We start from the raw sequence: 23,218 nt of genomic DNA on the forward strand, positions 1-23,218 counted from the left end.
TCTCTCATTCTCTCCCAGACCTGACTCCCTCCCTTCTGCTTTCTCTCTGCTCTGACTCCCCTTCTCTCTCTCTCTCTCTCTCTCTCTCTCTCTCTCTCTCTCTCTCTCTCTCTCTCTCTCTATCTCTCTCTCTCTCTCTCTCTCTCTCTCTCTCACCCAGTTCTCTGCTTCTCTCTCTCTTCTTTTCCCTGCCCCCACCCTCTCTCTCTTTCTCCCTCTTCTACTCTCTCTTCCTCTTTCCTTCTCTGTCTCTTCCCCTTCCTTCTCTCACTTCTTTACCTCTCTTCTCTTTCTGATTCATAAACCATATCCCATAGAAAAGTGATGAGAGGGAGAGAGTTTCACCTGTCGGACAGCAGGGGGCATCCCAGTTACCAGTCCAGTGCTATTGGGTACCACTGTCACTGCTAAACACTCATCTCAAAATAACGTTGACCGACCCATTATTTTATTAGATATGATATCATAAATGAATGCTCTTGATCAGATAAAGCCCTTTGGCGGTGAATGAGCTGACAGCTCCCCCTGCAGTATGGCATAGTACACTGCAGCTGATGGTTGAATGAAGAGCTGCTACTTCTCTGAAAAAGAGGGTGTCAAACTCAAGGTCAGCAGGCAATATCATGTGACTCTCAAACTGAGTTCACCTGCAATAAGTAAGTCTGTGGTAAAGCTTTACCCTTGGGCGCTGGCTCTAGAGCCAAGGCTATAATAACATGGAGTGTATGCTTATTAACTCGCATTGCACTTGAGACCCAAACAAAGGGATGTTTACTGTCCTCATGAAACACGATTCTTGATAACTGAAGTGAGATGAACTTCCTTTGATTTTTACTGTGCTAATTGCCAGGCAACTGGGGGTGTAGTCCTCTTTACAATGATATAAATGTTAACCTGAGCATGACTTTTTTAAAAAGAAAAAGAAGAAAACAATGTGGAAGATCATTCTTTTTTCACTATAATTTTTCAGACAACGAATGAGGTGTCGCCATTTTGACAGGGGAAGGAGTAACCAGTACTTAAACTTTTTGTATAATGGTTGGTTTACATGATAGGGTTTGGTTATCTGATCCTGAAATGGTGACTGGGTGACAGGATCTGCAAAAAGCAGATACTGCCTCCATATTTTATTATATGTCAAAATATTCTGCATTAGAATTTATTTCTCTTCTACTTGTCATGCGATGATTATACATAATATTATATTCAATATAAAAGATTATAAATATAACAATGCAGGATATATGAAAAATACATGCCTTTTTGAATAGTGTTTTCAAAATATTTAAAATCTCATATTTTAACATATATTGCTTTTTGGAGACAGATGGATTGGGATATCTGTGTTTAGAGCTCTGGGACTCACTCAGATCCTGGGATATTGACCTTTTTGGCATTCATACGTTTATCGCATCCAGAAACCTGCCTCTGTGCAAGTGGCTGTCTGTTGAAAAATAAATGCTTCAATACGGATGTCTCTATCACACTGAACTACAGTCAGTAGTTATTATTATTATTATTATTATTATTATTATTATTATTATTATTATTATTCCCCCATTTAGAATATTCTTATATGTTTCATATTTGCAGAACATCAGGATGCTCATGCATCGGATGCATGCTTCAAGCGACATGCTTCAGGATAATTTAGGAGCATGCAGACCAGCTTGTGTCCTCTATACGGTAATCACAATAACCAGCCGCCATCTTTTTTGCAGTCCACCAGCTGAGCTGTGCAACTAACCATTCGATGTACAGTAGACTATTACAAATATCTTGCACATCTTGCAAGTTCAAATATCAAAGAAATAACATTAAAATAATGAATATCTTTACTCAGTCCTTCCAAATTAATTTTTTAAAATAGATACCTTTTTAGAACCTTGGTGCAGTAATGACACGTTAATTAAATTAAATTACATTTTATTTGAATATTGCTTTTTACAGAGTAATGGAAGGGATGAAAAATGGGAAATATCAGGCCTAAGCCCCCAAATAGCAAATGAGGTAAACAACTCCCTTATATGGAGAAAAACCCTCAACAATCTCAGGAGGAACCAGGCTATAGAGGGATGCCCATCCTCCGCTGGTCTATAGGTTAAAATGGTAACGTTTGATGTATTAAACTATTATTATTAAACTAGTAGGTAAACTAGAAAGTCCATATGGAGAGATGTAAAGTATCACTTTTTTTTTTTGTTGTGTGTCTCGATATGCAGTTTGTGGAATATGCTATTTATATAAATAGCATGTTATACAGTACTTATTTCTTTAGTTGCTTGCTAGTTATTTCTAGTGCATTATGTGCACTCTCTTAACTGATCTGATATAGTAAAATTCAAGTATATATAATAAATTTGCAATACCATCAAATGAAAATTCAGTCCATATTACTGATAGACACAGTGCATTTCTCCAATGTACTTACCCTCTTTCACCATGTTTTCACACCTTGGCAGGTTATGGTGATGATAATGCAGGTGAATGATGAATATGTGTTCCCTTTCACATCTTACAGTGCTGAATCACAGGTCTTGTTAAAATTAGATCATTTATATAATACATGTATAATTTATATTGGTGTTTTTATTATCTTGGTAAGTTTCAAAAAGGTATGATAAAAACAACTCATTACTTCACTTGGCTTGTTCCACAAAGCAGGATAACTGGATAACTGCAATAAGTAAAACCTGGACCCCACCCGAATCTGGAACATGGATTGAAGTAAAAAGAACTGTTCAGGGTTTTACTTTGTGCAGTTATCCTTTAGAATGGGCCCCTGATTAGCTGGATACATTTAACTCCTGACATTCCAATATGAAGTAAGCAAGAGTACAGGTTAGCATTGTGGGCACACTTCTTTATAAATAATCAATGTGGTCCCCTTGACCTCATTTTGTCACACTGTGAAATTGCCCTTGTAGCTTCTTGTGTTATGGCAGACCTCTAAGAGGACTGTGGAGTGATATCACACTTTGCTCTCGCTTTCGATCACAGTTTGGAAGTGCGTGCTCAGTTCTGTGGGCCCCCATGATAGGATTTTAAATACACTGGGTTTGTGGTTATCATGGAGCACAGAAACAAAAATACTCATACAGTATAACCATTTTCATGTTTGTCACTTCATAATTTTAGAATTTCTTTTCACGCAATTCAAAATAGATTATGAGCAGGTTACTGTAACATGCCATTGGTTTGGTACTGTACAGAATCTTTTCTGTTAGATATGGCATAGTTTAGCAATAGGACATGTATATTTTGTAATCTAACATTTTATTTGTAACCTGGACTGGGAGCTGATGATTTTTTAAATGATAGGTGACATGTGCTGGTAATTTGGTCCATAAGTTCATTCATTCATTCATTATCTTAACCCGCTTATCCTGAACAGGGTCACAGGGGGGCTGGAGCCTATCCCAGCATACATTGGGTGAAAGGCAGGAATACACCCTGGACAGGTCGCCAGTCCATCACAGGGCACACACACCATTCACTCACACACTCATACCTATTGGCAATTTAGACTATCCAATCAGCCTAACCTGCATGTCTTTGGACTGTGGGAGGAAACTGGAGTACCCGGAGGAAACCCACGGGGAGAACATGCAAACTCCACACTGAGAGGCCCCGGCCGACGGGGATTCAAACCCAGGACCTCCTTGCTGTGAGGTGGCAGTGCTACCCACTGCACCATCCGTGCCGCCCCCATAAGTTGTGCAGGATCAATTAAAAATTTTTTTTTACAGTTTATTAAAGTACATATTCCCAGCTTAAAAATTATGGCTCATACACAGCAAACAGCAAATATGAAGAAGATATACTTCTTTGTCTCTTTCCTAAGAAAACACTTTCCTAAGAAAACAGCTCTCAAGGATTCACACCTCAGGCTGGCAAAGTTAATAGGCGTGAACAGTAGCCGGTTAACCCCACTCCTGACCACTCCACCACAAAATACTGCATGCCATAATTCCTCCAATTCCAACCCATCTAATGATAATCAGGGAAGATACCAAATCAGGAATGTGGCCATTAAAACAGGAAGGTGATAATTAAAGCAGCCATCCACGTTAGCAGGAGAAGCAGAGACACAAGGTGACATGTATATAAATACATGTGGGTGGTAATTACAGAGTGCAGACAACAGCTCCAGCTAATGCGCTAGAGCAGAAAGGCCACATCTGCTAATTTTGCAGTTTCATTAATCAGGAGCGGCTCAAGTGCTGTAAGAGTTAAGCTGACCTCTCCTCTTGTCTTCTCAAACTTTCAGTCAGGTTTTTCCCTGCAGACCTTTTGTTGAGAAATATTATTTTCTGTACAAAAGCACAGTACAATGTCTCCTAACTTTTCAAGTGGTTGTCTTTTGTTTACTGTGCATTGTGTTTATAATTAAACATGTAAAACAACACAGGGTGATAAATTAAGGGCTGATACAACACTATGGAAATGAAGGAAGTTTCTCAAAAAACACAGATTTCTGGAAAATACCAACCTTTTTGTGTGAATACATGGGATGTTATAGAACACTGACAGTATGCTGTTTAGATTCCACAGCTGTACATGTACTTGTGGGACTTCTTTGATGTTTTTTAAACTTCTACTGTAGTTTCCCATGACTGTTTACACGATACCAAAACAACAACAAGAAAATGTTCCCAGAATGGAGCCCCCTTCGTTTATAATAAACCTAATTAGATGCAGAATTAAATCAGCGTTGTGGGATAGCCACTTTTATCATGCTTTGTACAATGTTTATCAAACGCTGGAAAAGGGGCAGGATGTTCTTGTAGCTGAAAGGAGGAAGACCTTTTATTTCTAATTCACATGCAAGATATTGCACTGGGCTAAATATTATTTATAGCTCAGCAAAAGATAGACCCTTGATTGGAAACTATAGTTCTGTGAGGTATAGCATTAAATTGTCTTCCAATTTAATGATGCTCATCTTTAGCCTTATCTTCATTATCATAAAATCTCAGTAGCCACTGTACTTGCCACTTACAGTTTGTCTCAAATGATCTGGCGTATCTCTGCAAACTAAGGTCAAAGATTGTAAAGGAGAAAGATGGCAATCTCAACTCTCAGCTCCTATTCTGCTTTAGCCTAGCCAGGAAGGCCGGGCATGCGTAGTTACACAAGCCGACGGTTCCTCTCTGAGAAAAGCCAGAGGAAGTGTTCAATTTCAAGACCCTGAACATATGCAATGGTGAACAACTGCAAGACGAATAGCTTTTTTTCTGTGTTAACACTACGTCACCCGAATAAATCTTCAGTTTTGTACCTAACAATCTAGGCTATCCAACGACTCATGTGAAACTCAGAAAGTACAGATCAAGTACAGAATCTCTTCATCTTTTCCCATGTCATCCCATTGTAAAACAGCGCTGAAGTCAGCATTTAAGCATGGAGCAATTAAGCCTTAAGATTGGACCTATCTCTTTTGTTTCTGTTCTCTAAAAAAAAATATCCCATGGGGCCCTTTTGACTGACTTCCTCTGTCACCAAAAAACCCCAGGGACACCTTGCTTGTCCACATGATTTGCTTCTCTTTTCTTAAATTAAAACAATAATTAATTCTGCAGTTGAATTGTGCTGTTTCACAAAGTGAAAGTCTTGCTTGGACGGCTCTTTTAATTGCTCTGATAGCAAGTTTGCAGAAATGTGCCAAATCTATATAGAAAAACTGAAACATTTGGCATCATGCTCAGTAGAGCTCTCTGTCTACTTTTGTATGGACACAAACAGTCGCAAATTATGATGACCTTTTTTTGAAGTAGGCAGTTGAAATTCTGTATGATGTGCATTTGTGGTTTGGCGGTTAAAGTGGCAAACCCACTGATATGGAAATTTTTATGGCTTTCAATACAGCACCATTCATTTGTTTGTACATGACATTATTTGGGAGTGCATACTCAGGCACTTGGCACAGGTATAGTGAGTAATTTAGGTACAACTGAAACCATAAACCACCTTCACTCTCATGTGATAATGGCGGAAACATGCAAATAGGGGGTATACTCCGTGCCAGTTCTAGACATACGTAGTTGATTATAGGCACTCAACACCATGCATATTGGGAGAGGTGCCAACTGTCTTAAGGGTAGGGGGCCACCAAATGAAGAGAAATAATTGGAAATGGAATCTGTTACATTCATGATATTGGATGAACCCTCCCTCCCCCAAATCCCCAGCCCCCCAGAATCCACAATTTCCCCGAGGGTGGCAGAGGGGCTGGAGCTGGCTCCATGTTCTCAGTAATGTTCCACAGATGGGCCGTTCTTAATTTAGCTTCCGCTAATGCTGTTCCTGAAGTCTAAACAGCAAAGTGTCTCTAACAGTGAAGACTATCCATTGAAAGCCATTTATTTAGGGGATTTCTTTGATATTTGTTGTGCAAACAGTATGTCTGTAGTAATTGTCCGGTAGTAATGGACTGAATGGAATCTGAATTGTCTAATTTTCAAATGGTTACGGTACATTTGAAAACAATAGTAATTAGATTACAGTTACGTTTTTAAGGATGCCATGATTGCATTTTAATTAGGCATGGTGAATGTATATTATTCTTAATGTATTTGAATTACATGTGGTAAATCCCTCCTCCCTTTCTCCATGCAGTCCTCACAGTTAGTTCTAACTCACCACCATGATTAGCCTTATATATGCCACAGACTGTAATGGTCGTGAGGTGGAAGTTCAGAGAGGGGGAGGTGCCAAGTGGCCTGTGGTGGCTAAACGAAGAGGTCTGACAGGGGTGTAGGGTCTGATGATTTTTTGGAGGTAAGCTGGGGAAGACCCCTTAACTGCTTGGAAGGCTAGCACCAGTGTTTTGAATTTGATGCGAGCCATGACAGGCAGCCAGTGGAGGGAAGTAAGCAGGGGGTTGACATGTGAGTATTTGGGAAGGTTGAAGACCAGACGAGCTGCTGCATTCTGGATAAGTTGGAGGGGTCTGATGGCGGACGCTGGGAGGCCAGCCAAGAGGGAATTGTAGTAGTTCAGGCAGGGCAAAACCATCACTTGGACCAGGAGCTGGGTGGAGTAGGTGGTGAGAAAGGGGCGGATTCTCTGTATGTTGTATAGGAAGAACCTGCATGACCGGGTCACCGCCGCAATGTTCTCGGAGAGGGACAGTTTTCTGTCCATCATCACGCCGAGGTTCCTTGCACTGGATGATGGCGTGAGTGTGGTATCCCTGAGGGAAATGGAGAGATCCAGATGAGGAGAGGTATTAAGAGGGATGAATATCATTTCAGTCTTACTTAGGTTGAGCTTTAGATGGTGGTTGTCCATCCAGCTCTGGATGTCATTCAGGCAAGCAGTGATATAGGCTGAAAACTGTGTAATGGTGGGAACAAGATGAAGAGTTGGGTATTGTCTGCATAGCAGTGGTAGGATAGCCCATGCGCAGTGATAACATGGCCAAGGGAACGAGTGTAAAGAGAAAAAAGAAGCGGGCCTAGGACTGAGCCCTGGGGAACTCCTGTGGCAAGGGACCGAGGTGTCGATACCGTACCAGCCCAGGCAACCTGGAAGGAGCGACCAGAGAGGTAGGACTCAATCCAGTCCAGGGCTGTGCCACAGATTCCCGTTGCTGATAGGGCGGACAGGAGGATGGAGTGATCCACAGTGTCGAAGGCAGCAGAGAGATCTAGAAGAATGAGGACAGAGGAGAGGGAGGCTGCTCGTGCGGCATGGAGTGATTCACTGACGGAGAGGAGCGCAGTCTTTGGCACAAACCAAATTGAACCATGTAAAGCACCAATTCCTTTTATTTTGTTCTGAATATGTATGAAAAACTGAAAAACTAAAACTGTGGATTGCAAAAGCATAATGTTCTGTTGAACATTACAGCCAAGGTAATGTACTTCAGTATCATGTGAAAAAATAAAAATGCATATTTGGTAAATAAGCGCCTACATTATACACTTGGTCACATTTGTTTGTGATCTAGTGTAGTGTATCCATAAACTGCAAAATAGCTACAGTCATTATGTCATTATTCCTAACCATAATCCTAACCCTGTCCTTAATCCTAACCCTATCCCTTGCCCAAAATGTGGCTATAGCTATTGAATATGTTTGGCATTTTTTTGGGAATAAGAGCTGGACATCTCTGACAGAGAACCCTACAAATTATCTTTGTTCACAGTCACACTGAGATAATTGTCAGTGTCTCATTGTTGGAATATATGTGATGTCATTGTTCAATGTTCACAAAGCAGTGAGATACTATTCATGCTTCTTTTTGTTGATAATAAAAGGAATAGTCAGTGAATATGTTCCCTGTACCCTTTTGTATATAATTTTTCTTATAAGTTTAAAAATATGTATTGCACCAAATAAATCAGAGTTATGTCAGAAGCTGCCCAGAAGTGATCCAGAAGTAATCAGATTAGATTACACCTCTTCTGTAATCTAAAAGATTACATTACTAATTACATTTTCAGGCTTGTAATTTGTAATCAGTAGCAAATTACGTTTTCTAAGTAATCTACCCAACACCATGTCTGTACTTATTGTATGTATCATCAAGATATTAAGATAAAACAGTATCAGAGCCAGATGGCCTTATTGGGCCCTGGTAGTGAACTGTACTGATTGCCCTGGGCTTTTGTTACACATTCACAAAACACTGCTTTTTCTAAAACTCCCAAGTGACAGGGATACTTGCACTAAAATGTATTCTCGGATATCTTATGAGAATGCAGCAGAATTAATTCACTGAATATCATTTATTTTTCAATGTATTCTGTTCCTTCCTGGTGGATGTATTATTTCATGAGATAAAAGTAAAAATAATGTGGGTTGCCTCAGGTCATAATTATTATTAATTAATGTTTGTGATAGACTGCATTTGGGTCAGTATGTTGTCGATACGTGTAAATGTTTTATTTATAACTCTGCTCTGGACAGTATTTAATTGTTACTGGCTGTATGTGGGAAACCCGTCAGACTCAATCTTCTTCGCTGGTGCCCAAAGGTTTGACATTTCCTGGAGCTATATTGCAGTGGAAGAGCAGATGGAATTTTACCACTCTCAACTGTGGCTGAATATGAGGCATCTCCTGGGCCTTGTGGTAGTTAGGCACGGCTTGTTAATGGGAATCAGCAGACACTCTCTGGAAATACTCACTGAGCAGGAAATGTTTTTGTGTTTTTTGAGAATAGAGTCAATTTTCAAAGTCTCCTGAAGAAAACAATTCCATTAGAATGAACACTGTTAATGATTCCTGCCTCACTTACTGTATGCCAGTAGGTCAACTGGCAGAGAGAAAGATCATTATTTATTCTCCTTTTTATTCTTCTTTTTATCACCTCTCCCTCTCTTCCGCCCTCTCTCTTTCTCTCCCTTTCTCCCCCCCCCCTCTCTCTCTCATGAGTATATTTGGCAATTTGTCATCTATCCAATGATTCTCTTTAATGCCAGCACTGTGGAGGCGAACTGTAGACCACCCTATGCACTGCAGGGCTGGGTGTAAGATTTTATAAGCTAACAAACCCTGGGAAAACATCAAAGAGTCAATTGGCTTCTTTTTCTCGAGATTTCCAGGGAAGTAACCAGTTTACCGCCCACATACACTTTCCTCTTAATTTACTGTAACGTTAACACTTTTCACATAGGCTTTTATTCCCCTCATTTGAGTGCACTGTTGTAAATTCTAATTCTGCAATGCAAGCCATAGTCTTATAGCACCCCCTGGTGGCTCAGCTGTGTAATGTTCCATGCCTAGAAGTTTGTTTTCTCCATTCTTCCTCCTATAAAGGTATAGTGTAATTTGCGTCTGTTAAAATTACCAGAGACAATTGCTGTCAGCGTTCACCTGCATTAAGTTTTCCCATACTGAAGTAGCAATGTTGATGGCAATGAATATCAAAAAACCATTTGTATGATAGGACTTTGGAATATATGATGAGATGAGGTACTGACGAGTGTTACTTATTTTTGCTTTAAAATTTTATTTCCCACCCTTTTCAACGTGCATGTTTGTTATGCTGAGTGGTCACTTCCTAGGGACACAAACCGAGAAGCCTTCCCCCCTCCCACCCCAAAACATGTCGAAAATGGATTGAAATAGAGGAGAAAAATTTAAAGAGGTAACAAAAATATGAAACTGATAAAATGTGTGAATTAGAATTTTTCATTTTCATTTATTCTGTAAGTGGCCAAGTGTACACACTGTCACTAATTAGAAGCCTACTAATTCACCTCTGTCTGTACTTTTACCAGTTTAAAATGACCTCTCTTTTTGTAATTAAATATAGCACAATGTGAATATTATTTATTCTTTTAGTCTTCATAACATGGATAGATATTTCAGGTTTTCAAGGGTAAATAATCCCTCAAAACAGAAAAAGAGTAATGAGAAAAATAAACAGCTTGTTAAAATTCAGGGATTACAATTGTGGTTGGAATAAACCCAACATACACAGGGGGCCCAAAACCGAATTTGAGAAGTGATTGTAATCTCCTATTTTACCACATGATGGCAGTGTTAAATAAGGCTTTTATGAAAATAACTGAATTATTTTCTAAACAAAATCTAAACTTGTCTATGAAATTCTTAAAACAAATAAAAACAACTGCACAGCAATGAGAACACTATAAGAAATGTATAATTATTTAAATCATAACGGATAATACAGCACCTGCACACTATATATTACAGATTTGTAAATGAGAGCAGTGCCATCTAAGTTTAGAGGTGGATGTGACATTTCAGATCTATTCTAACCAACCAGCATTCTTTATCTCTTCTAGTGCCTTCAATACAAATGAGATATTCGATCTACAATAATTCATTTCCTATCAACATACCTTGCTAAGGGACATTTCTTAACATTGTTTTTTTGCTATTGTAACAAAGGCCTTTTATGCAATGAAAGGACCTTTACGCCATTTAATAAGAATGAAAGAACACTGTGAATTCACGCACACCCACGTCTTTCATGAGAGAATGCGCAGAGCTCAACTGGCCATCTTTGTAGTGAACAACAGCTTGGATAATGCTAGCAGTATGATGACACAGGGCCAGATTCTTTGGCATGAAAAAGCATAGTGTGAGTTTTCCATGGTATGCATTGACGATGAGTGAATGTAATCTGTCCGCATCTCTGCTGATGCTGACGACTGAAGACTGTGAACGCTGCGTAATCTGACTTTACACAAACTCATTTAACCATTCTTCTGGCTCATTCGTCCTCTCGCAGTGCAGTTCTTTCTGTAAAATTATATCTGTAAGCCAGTGATTTTAATTCACAATAGAATAGGAGGCACAGAAAAACACAGTCATTACTTTTCATGAAATATTTTATTGTATGCCTCTATGTATGCAGTTAATCATACAGTGCTTCTTTCGTTTTTTATCCCTGCATAAAATATAGAAAGGCAGATCATTTATAGAAAATGGTTTCAAAGCCTATCATTTTGTTTCCTATTTATACACTCAGTGAGCACTTTATTAGGTATTTATTAGACTTCTACTGCACTAGGTTATCTACTTAGAGGTTTGATGCTTTGTGTGTAGAGATGATTGTACTCTGGGTATCTATATAAAAAACAGAATTATGTACAGTAAGGCTTAAGGGTGGATACACCCAATGTAAGGGAAACAATGGGAAAATGTAATGCATTGGGGTGATCATAATGCAGTTATACTATAGAATGCTTGATAAAAGTTATTAAGCATTTTCTAGCCACCCACAGCAACCGGATTTGACCAACCGTATAGTCACCACAAAGCACGAGAAATGTCAGTGAATAGTGTGTCATACATCTACAATAATACACAGGTTCTTAGATTTGGAAAGAAAACAGTAGTCTTTGGAATTGTATTACCCACGCTCTCCACCTCCGCAGTGTGGAGGAAATGTTGAGTGGAGCTTCTGTTCTTCGGCCGGCTAGCTTTGAGCCCCTCTGTCTCCTCTTACCCGGCTAGTCCCCACCCGACCATCCCCGCTACAGCTAAACATTGTTACTGTCGGTCAGCAGCTGTCAAAATGAAAACACAGCCAGCTGGAAATCTGCGTGAATGTGCAAGTGTAGGTGGCTTACAAGGTCCTTTCTCACACTTTATGCCAATTGCTTTACAGTTTTTTACAATCACTTTGACACTCATTTCAGAACCTTTTTCAAAACTGTAGACACAAAACTCAAAACGAATAATCAAAATGCATTTTTCAAAACTCTAAACAATTTTTTTCAATTGCTTGAATACAATATTACATCACGTGGCATTTAGCAGATGCTCTTATCCAGAGCGACGTACAACAAAGTGCAAATCAAACACAAGAACAAGTGCAAAAGTGGACCTGAGAGGACAGTACTGTTCCAAGTCCGAGTGTGAACATACAGAAATTCAGAACCCTATATATATATCAACCAAAAATCATTTGTTCGCTCAACCAAATCACTTTTTCACAATGACACAGCTTAACATTCAAAGATTGGCATTTCAAAATAAAATACAGACATTACATTTGAAAATATTGTGTTTCCGTTCATTACAACACATCTAACTACCAATGTACCCAACTACTCAAAATGATAAGTAACTGCAACATTACTCCTAAAGCATAGTTTTATGGAAATGGATTACTTCCATTACCCTGGCAGAGTCTGACAGTGTCTTTCACTGCAGTTCAGGATTTTATAAAACTTTATTGCTATGATTACAGTTTTTGTTTTAAAATTGCTAACAATTCACTTTTTCAAAACTCTTCATACAGCTCTCTGCACCAACATGCAGCTTGGTACAACAGTTAATTTCACAAAATGGATCAAAACTACCAAACCACTGCAAATATGTCTCAAAGGGAAAGCCCCAGCACAAGATTATTTTTTGTCATAGAACAATGATCTAAATGGCATTACAGTAGATCAATATTTTCTGTCAGTGATTTGCAAATTGGGCTGTATACATGCATAGTTTTTGGTGGTTAGATTTTTTGTAAAAGCAATGAAAATGGTCGGTATACAGTGCTCTTGTGTGAACTGTGTGAAAAGCTCTAAAATAGTAAACTCTGTATAAAAAAATTGCTTGTTTCCAATTGTAAAAATCAGTGAAACAAACCGATATGTTGTAATTATATATTTTTGCAGTATTCTGATTTTGTTCAATGATTCCACTCTCTTCTACCTTTTCCACTATTCCCTTTATTTAGAACCACAAAAAAATCAATTTTGAAACATGTATCAAGTATTTTAAACTGCAATATTAAGTATTGTAAAAACAACTAAACAGTGAAGCTAAAGGTATCTTTTGTGTGGGTTACTCAATAAATGAGTTACTTGAACCAATGAGTGTGGAAGTGTAAGATTTCTTCAGAGATATGAATGCACAATGCATGTTTTGAACAGATGAACAGGCTGTGTTACAAGTGCTTACTATTCTGAGTCTTGTGTCTAAAGATTTGAAAATTGAGCACAAACTTGTAAAATTAGTGTCAGTGATGAAACTGTAATGTATGGGAACGCTGTCGTCTCAAAGCGATTTCACATACAGAAGGGCACATACATGAAAACGTACATGTTCATAGATGCACTTGAATGGGAGAGGGGGGGTTTACTCAGTGCGGTTATCCAGCTAACTCGGTCTTTTCATATATTTACTCCCAATAACTTTAGCAAGTATTCAGTCAGTCAAGTCTATTGTGTTTCTGATAATAACTGTCTACTTCCTAGGACCTCAAAAATGTTTATAATAATAATAATAATAATAATACAACTTTTTTTCAGTAAAACTGCCTGCATTCCTGTTATAGATGCTTAACCTAACACTTCATATATTATAGTATATTTTCCTAAATATTTCCTCAGGAAGTGAATAAGGTGGCAGAATAATGATTTCTGTCCTTGTCTAAATCCAATTTGCATATCACACATTGCAACAGCCTTCAGAAGTTCTGATAATTAAAGCTATTTTTGAATTGTGAAAGGAGTGAGTATGCAGAGCTGTAATTATCCTGCTTCTTTCATGCTGAGAGGAGTTTGTGTTATCCCAGAACTGGTGTACATGTCCATTCAGGTGGAATCATTTTCATAGCTAGGGGGTTAATTGCTGGAGATGTATGGATATAACTCCAAGATATGCCATACTCTGTGTCTCTGTCGACAGTGTACTGTATGGGGACAGAAGACGTTATTTGATACCCGTTCTATATAAAACCTATTGATGACACTTCTCATCAAGTTGTTTCATTTGTTTCAATTGGTTAAGCACAGCTTGAACTTTCTACGGAAAATAAACATTAGTGCAGCTAAGACTCAGATACAAAATGATCTCCTTTAAAAGGTTACTGATGTGCCATCACTTCATTATCTGGAATTAGCCTAAATGGGGTAGGGGTCAGGGGTCAGAATGCTTTGGGTAGGTACGTTTTACTTTCTCTTCCCTTACTGTCTTTGACATTTCAGTGCATTTACAACAGTAGCTTGGAAATCATTTTCTAACCCAAATCTCTCATCATCAATATTTTTTTGGTGAAGAACCATAATAGACCAGCAATACTTGACCTATAGCCTGAGGGTAGGAAGGCCATGCACTTCCCCTCAAGGGGACATGCCCACAAAGCACAAACTGGGGCTACGGTTAGGGAAAGGGCCTAAGCCTAATACTAATATTATACTCTATCTTAATATTTTTTGTTCAGTGAAATACATTTTAATAATACAAAGATGATTCCTTGTGAAGAAAGTAAGGTTTGGGTTAAGGTTAGTGTTACAGTACTGTAGTGTTAGGGCAGGAGAAAATATTATGCTAGTATTCAGGAGTTTAGGAAAAGCAGAGGGGTTACTTAGATTTTTGACGGGCAAAGACTTTTAATTAGTGGGGTGTAACACTATAGGTGTATATATATACAGCAAAATACATTACACTGTAGTCTATAAATAAGATTTTTTAATTCAGGTGGATATTCCCAACAATACAGAACCTTTCATTTCATTCTATCCCATTTCATTGTCCTGAGCCAGACTGACAAATTAGCTGACATATTCAGGGGGTAATGCTGCTCTTTTCCTCAGTACAGTGTTATAGGAGAGTGAGTGCTCTTTTCCTCAGTACAGTGTTATAGGAGAGTGAGTGCTCTTTTCCTCAGTACAGTGTTATAGGAGAGTGAGTGCTCTTTTCCTCAGTACAGTGTTATAGGAGAGTGAGTGCTCTTTTCCTCAGTACAGTGTTATAGGAGAGTGAGAAAATCCATTCGTCAGGCCCTGTGGAGTCACTGAAATGTGACTCTGGATTCATGGCCGGCAATCAGTGGCTATCCATATTCACAGCTGTCAGGTACACTTGCACAGTGTTAATTCTGGCATAAATTCCACCTTCTTCACATAGCACCTTTTCTGTTTGCTGCAAAAGCTGCAAATTTGGAGAATGCATATTTAGTAAATGCATATTTAGTAGGAGATGCTACATGCAGTAAGCTGATTGTGATACTGAAATGTAGGTTGACAGATGATACATTTTAATACAAATAACAATTTGGAACTGTATTTATTAAATGTGCTATTCAACCTATTTCCATAACTACACACCCTAAACATTAGGACATTAGGACATTATCACTAGGACTAAAATAATTTCACCTTTCTAAGAGGTCCACATTCAGGTCAGTCTCTTCAAAACCCCCATTAACCAAAATAACATAAGCAAAGGATCATCATAACTTTTTCAGTCAAATATTACAGTTTGCTGTGAACGTGGTTGGAAAACCATAAAGCAGAATGACTGAGCTGACAGATTAACATCCCATTAAATTACTGAAGGATATTAATTAAACCAATCTTTAGTTAGAATTCTTATAAAACCCGGGTGTAAAATCCAGATACAGTAAGCTGGTCTAGCTGGGTATGAGCTGGTCAACCAGCTAGCTCCGGTAGCTTAGCTTGTCTGATTTCAAAACATAGCTTGAGCTGGCCAAACCATGGGAACTAGTCTGATCTGGTCATCTAGCTAAACCATGTTGAGTTGGGAGCTGATCTGAACTGGTCAACCAGCTACCAGCTGTTTCAAAATCTTAAGCTGAGGGGGATATTTTGGTGCTTGTGTGTTGGTGAGACTGGAAGCTTGGTTGGTAAGAGTCATTGTATAAGAGGCTTGCCTGAGGACTGTATCCCTCTCATCCTCTTCCACCTCAGCGACTGCTCTGTGAATATGTGAATTGTGCCAAAACCAGCCCACTGCTAAACTCCCAGAGCAGATATGGAGGCTTCTGAATATAAATACTGTATGGTGGGTGCATGAATGCAGAGCTTCTTTCCCCAGAGGAAAACAGGACAATGAAGTCTGCTTGATGCCTTGGAGAACAGCGGTTGTTGCATTTACTGAAGTAGTGCATCTTACATACACACCACTGCCCGGATAGATGTAAAAGAGATTGTATTGCTTGTGTTCATTTTGCCTGCTTTGCTGAACTGGGATTATATTATTTTTGACTGGACACTGCATTAAAACAGTAATTGGATATAACTGGGAGAAATGAGGGAGACTAGCCCTAACCTGACCTGGAAGCTGAAAGTGCTGGTATTTGGGATCTGCTTGCTGACCGTGCTAAACTCGGCCGGTCTACTCGTAGTGTTCGTCCGTCAGTCGCGGCTGGCCTTTCTTCTCGCCGAGCTGGACGAGCAGTTGGAGGAGCTGTCGGAGACTTCGGTGGTGGAGTTTGTGTCCGAGGTGGCTCGCAATCCGGAGCTGCGGGAGGAGCGGTTCCAGTATTCCCGGAACAAGCGTAGCCATGAGCGTCACCACCCCCCGGAGCTCCACCGGGAGGAGCAGGGCGACATGATGATGATGATGACCTACTCCATGGTTCCCGTTCGTACATCTTCTTCATCTTTTACTCTGCGTGAATGTTGCCATATTATTCTAAAGATGTGTAGCCTAAATATAGTCTTAAATAGGTGTTTGCTCTCATATTGATTTGCCTTATGCTAATTTGATTGCATTTTTTTAATTTTATTTGGACATTCAAGTTAATCCAATATTAAATTAGTGAATTAGTATTGTATGAGACTGAACTTTCTTTTTTTGTTAAGTATTCAAATAGACATTGCATTGTGATTTACAGAGGCTGTATACTAAATGCTATTAATTTATTTAAGTAATATGTAGCCTCTTTGCATGCGTTTTGCTCATATGTGCCTTTTTTATAGGTCAAAGTCTTAGTAGACCTCTGTAACAGCACAAAAGGGGCTTGCCTAACAGGTATGCGGCAAGGTGTTCTTATTTATTTCTTTATTTTCTCAAGTGTTCTTATTTAGCCATTCATTTTTGAGCATCAATAATAATCATTCAGTTAAAAGCATTTATGCAAAAGAGAGCACAGTTTGATGTATGGTATAGATCTGTTTCATAAAAGTATGGTGTTGACCTCCGATTGTGCCATCTCTTGATACAGGACCTCCTGGACTTCCTGGTAAGAACTCAGATGAGATTTAAAAGCACATTCACCGTTACAGCTAAGAAAAATAGCACATGCTATGAGTGCTAATCTGCACATTACATCAGTCATCTTACAGTATACAGTTGCACCGCACATGGAACTGTGTAGACTACAAACAAAAATAAAGGTTTTGAGAAGGTTATTTTGCTTGATTCCATAGAGGAACCATTTTTAGTTCTTTAAGAAACCCTCTGTCATAGGTGTGAAAACTCCCAAACAAAGAACCATTTTACCTGATAAAGAACCATCTAACTAGATTATTATATGGAATCACAAGGTTCATACTGGAACCATTTATTTTACAGTAAGTGCCATGACTGTAGGAGTACCTCTCCAAACTGACACGCTAGACTCATTATTTCCACTCAAGGCTTGCCGGGTTTGGATGGAATTCCAGGCTACAATGGAACAGATGGAATCCCAGGACTAAAAGGGGACCCCGGCAGTGAGGGGAAAAGGGGGAGACGAGGTAAGGTTCTTGTTGAGCTTCTCCTTTTTTGTCTGTAAATTCAGACAGAACACACAGCCACTTCTGTATTACAGGGCTTGTACCCTAGATCGCAAATGATCAAATCTGGCCCTCAAATCCAAATCTGGCCATGGTTTTCTTTTCTCCTGGGTAATGAAGCGAACAAACAGTGCTAGTGCTTAGCCAGACTGTCTTCACACCTCTCAGGTAAAGGGAGGGTGGAAAACCAGCAGATCTCAGACTGATGATCCCTGCCCTAGATTCACATTAGTGCCCTGGATGGTGGCCTTAATCAGAATGAGGCTCTTTTCATTTTGTGAAACCAGTGTGTGGCCAGACCATTATGGTTCCACAATGTGCCACCATTTTAAAAGACTCTGGTACAGTGCAGCAGGGGGGCATATTATTAAACGTGGGCAAAGCTTACAATTGTCTGCTGCAGTCATGTAGCAGCAGTGACCAAGATGCATAGAGCCATTCTCTCCTCAAAGAATGCATTTCATGAATAGGTTTAAAATGGATGAATGCCTGGACATTGTCCCTCCCTAATGACATTTCAATGAATGCCTAGCTTCTAAAAGAAAAAATATCTCATGATGTAAAAGCTGAAAAGTGAATGCCATGGGTGAGAACATTTTCCAGATAGCTTTAGGATTCTTTTAAAATGTATTCTTATTAACCAGTGTGTATCCAGGTCACCATAAGAATAAATAGCATTTTACAGCAATGACAAAGGGATGGCCATTGTTATTCCTGAAAAACAGAAATCAAAAATTTTAACGGGAGATATAACAGTTCTACTCTATGAATATGCAATGCAATTTGATCTTTTTACCTGAAAGATGGTACCTTCAACCATACAGTGCTGCCATTTGTGCTCCTTCCCACTCACCCAACAAAACCTACTTGCAGAAAACCTGCCTTTAAGTGGCTCATAATACTAAAGGGCCTAAAATATGTTCTTTTTCAGGTGAGAAAGGGGATCCTGGAGAAAAAGGAGAGACAGGAGATCAGGGTCCTCCAGGGCAGAAAGGAGAGCCCTCCAATGACATAATTTCTGAAGGTAAGGACATCACCAGCCCCCATTCATACATAATGTATACCATTTCCAGCCTATGATATTATTATCAATAAATGTTCCCACTTTTTGTATGCTTAATATCACTTCAGGTTATAAAAGTGCCAGAAGTGGTGGTGCCAGACGGGTGGTGAAGCATCTCTTTTTGGAAGTGGAAGCTATGACTTTTTGTGGAAACTCATGCAACCTTCTTTCTTCTCCTTCTTCTGAAAGGTCCACCAGGCCCAGTGGGTCCTCCGGGTGTTCCAGGTCCCGTCGGTCCCCCTGGTCCTCCAGGGCTCCCAGGACCCCCCAGGAACAGGAGCCACAGGGCGACCCTGCACTCAGCCCAGAAGACTGTGGGTGAGTGAAATCCTCTGCAAAAAGTGTTAGTCTTAGGCTTACTGACTGAATAATTTTAGTCCTGTGATAACACTTAAGATCTTTTTTTCCCCCTCTGAAGTAGAAAATAGTGGAATTTTCTTTAAATAAGTCAAACCGTCGTACAATATTCATTGACGATATTCATTGACGATATTCATTGACGATATTCATCTTTTTTAGCCAAACATTAATAAGGAAATAAGATTTTAAGACTTTTATTTGGATCCATCCCCAAGCACTGAAAGGCAGACAAATTAATGAACTTTTTTCATTGTCATATATTCCCCCATTTTTCCAAATTGGGATGACTAATCACAACATAAACCCTGTCCCATTGCATCTTCCAACAACACCAAACATTGCAGAACACCAACTCTCTTAGTGCAAATACTGATAGTAATTCTTCTTCTGGATATTGACTTTAACATGTTTCATATGACTGTTAACAGAAGAACTTCTATCGATGTTGATGAATTAAGGAGGACTTCCATTTTGATTCCAGTTTCAGGGCTGTCAAACTCCGTGCCAAATGATGACACCTTAGATATAAAAGTGGCTGGGCACATGAGAGAGCAGCATTTCAAGAAAGCTGGTATGAATTACTGGCTTAATCACTTGCTCTTAGATTTCAGCTATGAGTTTGATCATCTTTTGAAAAATGTGGTTTGTGTCCACACAGAATGCATCATCAAATCTGTGACCAGTGCTAGAAATGTGGCCAAAATGGCGTTCACGTTTGGAACATGGATGCCAGACACGGCTCTACCAGACGACGGGCGTATTTGGGTGGCGGAGCACTTCTTAGGTCTCTTATAACAAACTGGCTCAATTTCCATTTTTACACACAATTCCACAATTGTCATTAAAGTGCAGCTCTGAATAGATTGATATCAATTCTCGTGCTGATATCGTTGCGACCGTATTATTGGGACATGTCATCCCTCTGCAGGTGGCGATATGAAGGAATATGAAGATATCGCATCGTTCCAGAACAGCAGCAGCAGCCAAATCCACATCAAGAAATACTTCCAAGGCTGTGGCCACATTGTACACAATGGCTCCATCTACTTCCACATTGCAGGGACTTTCAAAGTTGGCAAGTATGTTCCAGTTGGATTGAATTCTATTGACACATTTGTAAGACGGTGAGCCGTTTCCCATTCCTGATTTGATTTTCATTCCATGTAACAGGTTTGAGCTCCAAAATAAGAAATTGCACACCCTGGCAATTGACAATGCCCTGTACCACAACCGGACCTATCTCTTCAACAACTCAAAGACCTACTTCAAACTAGCAGTGGACGAAAATGGACTGTGGCTCGTATTTGCTTCAAGGATGGATGAAAACATAATGGTGGCTCACCTGGATGCAAAGACCTTTTCCGTCATTAGTTACATCAACACCACCTTCCCCAGAACGAAAGCGGGAAACGCGTTCATTGCCTGTGGAGTGCTTTACGTCACGGACACGAAAGATGCTAAAGTAACATATGCCTTTGATTTGCTGAAAATGAAAGCGGTCAGTGTGAGTTTTGACCTGAGATCACCAAGCGGTGTGCTGGCCATGCTGTCCTATATTCCTAAGAGCCGCCATCTGTACGCCTGGGACAGCAGCTATGTAAAGATATATAATGTGCATTTCTGGTCTGATGAATGAATCTGGCCACCAGGTTAACATTTCGTTCAAATTGCTTTACAGTTGTGGGTAAGAGAAGGTATTGCCCAAGTTTTTATTAATGAGGCCCCAGGTCTCAATTACGCTGAACCCAGTGGGAAAATGTAAATAATTTATCTCCAAAAACAGGACATTTTCCGCCTAAACTTCCTGACAATGAAACAAGATGTCTTCTACCATCGTTGAAAAATAAAAGCATGGAACCAAAACAACTTAATGAAATAAAAATAATTTATTGAACTTACAAAGGTAAAACTTTGACGACGATGGAACTACCTGCTCTTCCAGAGACTTGCAGACATTTTGTTCACCTCTCACATTGACACAGCATCATATTCTTTAGATAAATACACAACACAGACATTGAGAAGGACTGAACAGGTACACACAGATAGCAGACGTGGCTCCAACCAGTTCTGACAAACACAAATCTGTTTAATGAACACAGTACATTTAACCAAAGTACAACTAATTCAGTTGGTATGATACAAACCAAAAAATAAAGAGAAAGCTTTTATGTTTGTACAAGCTGTTGTGGTACTTTATATTTATATTTATATATAGATGTATTAAAACTATTTCAAACTATTTACTACTTGGCTAAATAAAGCCAGACATTCATTTGTAACAGTTTCCTCTTTAATAGCATTTGTATATTTAAATAAAGTTTTATAGTGTCCCAAGATTTGAGTGCAAACTTTCATTTTCATGGATAAATTATTTAAAAAAAAATAACACCAACCTCAGTAGTGCTACACCTCATCCCCATCCACTAACACACCTTACATTCCTAATATAAAGGCAATAAGTTAAGTACAACCACCTGCAAATAAATTAACAAAAAAAGAGAAGGAAAAAAAATAAATGAAGCAAAGGAACAAAACATTTTGAGCAAAACAAAAACGATTCTGGTCAAAATGTATATTTCTGTGATTGGAAACACATAAGCCAAAACAGACAAAACGTAAAGGACATTTACAGTACTGTATATCTCTGTTCTGATCGGGCATTTCATAGGTGATGTGTCACTGATACAGGCATTTCAGTGCTGACTGCAGTAATGGTGGCATGTGCAAACAAAACAGTTTTCCCTGCAAACCCCATATTGGCTTACAAGGACTATGTGCCATTGACTCCAACAGGAGCAGCAAACAAAACCAAGTAAATAAACACGCAAATCCAACAACTCAATTCACGCTGGAAACCACTGACTTCATACAGAACCACAGTGCTGGTAGAAGATTCTTAAGAGATTTAGCAGTGGGCCACGAAATGACGACAGATACACTTTATAAAATTTTTGCTTTTAGTAATTTTAGAGCACTATCGATGACCTGTGATTGCACCTCTTTTACAATAACAGTACATGCATAGCTTTCCTATGAATACACTCTATAAGAGATTCTGGAACAAATTCAGCTTTTTTAAAAATTACAGTCACTTTTCTTTTAAAGCTTCTTTTAATTTTAAATTTTTAAATCAGGCTTTGGGAAAAAAATATTTACGGTAAGCGCCACGTTGTTGCAATCCACAGCGAAGGACACGTGAATGCTAATTGCTGAATGCTTTTTTAAAACTTTCCTGCTGCACTATGCTCCCATTTACGCTTCACAGGATGTCGAATATACTGGCCGGGATGTTGTAGCGGTCGGGCAGGACCCTCATCTTCAGAGTGCCGTCGGCACCGCAGGTGAAGATGCGGTTCCCCGCGCACGTCTCCACCTGCATGACGCCCGCGCCGATGTTGCGGAAGATGGACTGCTTGGCGTGTTCGGTGCTGAAGGCGTGCATCAGACCGTGGCCCGTCAGCTTCCACACCTGCAAAACAACAAAAGTACGGTAATCACTGAATTTTGCACCTGAACAGAAAAATACACGGACAATGTGCACAGATTGTGGTCTGTACAGTATACACCTCTAAATGCCTCCACAGACAGGGAGGGCCATAAGTATTTGGACAGTGATACAATTTATTTAACCTCATACTCATTGTGTCATTTCAAATCCAATGTGCTGGAGTACAGAGCCAAATTAACATAAATTGTACCACTGTCCAAATAATTATACAATACTTGTTAATTAAATTAATTTAGCTGACACTTTTACCCAAAGCGACTTGATTAGTCGCTTTGTTGATGAGACGAAGCAGGGGCCAATACCCCCCGGAGCAATGTGGGGTTAAGGGCCT

At 39.4% G+C, this 23,218-nt stretch overlaps 2 protein-coding genes across 3 annotated transcripts in view; one reads left to right on the forward strand and one right to left on the reverse strand.

Annotated features, from left to right (window-relative positions):
- Window positions 1-16,276: 16,276 nt before the first annotated feature.
- LOC133130232 (gliomedin-like) lies at window positions 16,277-21,704 on the forward strand. The gene is made up of 10 exons (XM_061244643.1): window positions 16,277-16,817; window positions 17,156-17,207; window positions 17,401-17,418; window positions 17,816-17,914; window positions 18,885-18,977; window positions 19,206-19,334; window positions 19,858-19,947; window positions 20,035-20,160; window positions 20,305-20,455; window positions 20,547-21,704. The coding sequence occupies exons 1-10, from the start codon at window positions 16,482-16,484 to the stop codon at window positions 21,010-21,012; spliced, it is 1,560 nt and encodes a 519-aa protein (XP_061100627.1). The 5' UTR covers window positions 16,277-16,481; the 3' UTR covers window positions 21,013-21,704.
- The window catches only part of LOC133130231 (dmX-like protein 2), a 50,029-nt gene continuing 48,058 nt past the window's right edge, over window positions 21,248-23,218 (reverse strand). For both annotated transcript variants that reach the window (XM_061244640.1, XM_061244641.1), the window contains one exon: window positions 21,248-22,848. In XM_061244640.1, the coding sequence (XP_061100624.1) occupies window positions 22,639-22,848 (210 nt within the window). In that variant the 3' untranslated portion in view covers window positions 21,248-22,638. The remainder of the gene's footprint in view (window positions 22,849-23,218) is intronic.

Source organism: Conger conger, chromosome 6 (genome assembly GCF_963514075.1).
Source record: "Conger conger chromosome 6, fConCon1.1, whole genome shotgun sequence".
NCBI classification, from domain to species: Eukaryota; Metazoa; Chordata; class Actinopteri; order Anguilliformes; family Congridae; genus Conger; species Conger conger.

What these genes read in the sequence shown, in the direction of transcription:
- LOC133130232 (XM_061244643.1), top strand. Translation starts at nt 16,482, where the DNA reads ATGAGGGAGACTAGCCCTAACCTGACCTGGAAGCTGAAAGTGCTGGTA. An exon ending in CAATGACATAATTTCTGAAG is followed by an intron (nt 18,978 to 19,205) that starts GTAAGGACATCA and finishes TTCTTCTGAAAG; the next exon opens with GTCCACCAGGCCCAGTGGGT. An exon ending in CTCAGCCCAGAAGACTGTGG is followed by an intron (nt 19,335 to 19,857) that starts GTGAGTGAAATC and finishes TTTTGATTCCAG; the next exon opens with TTTCAGGGCTGTCAAACTCC.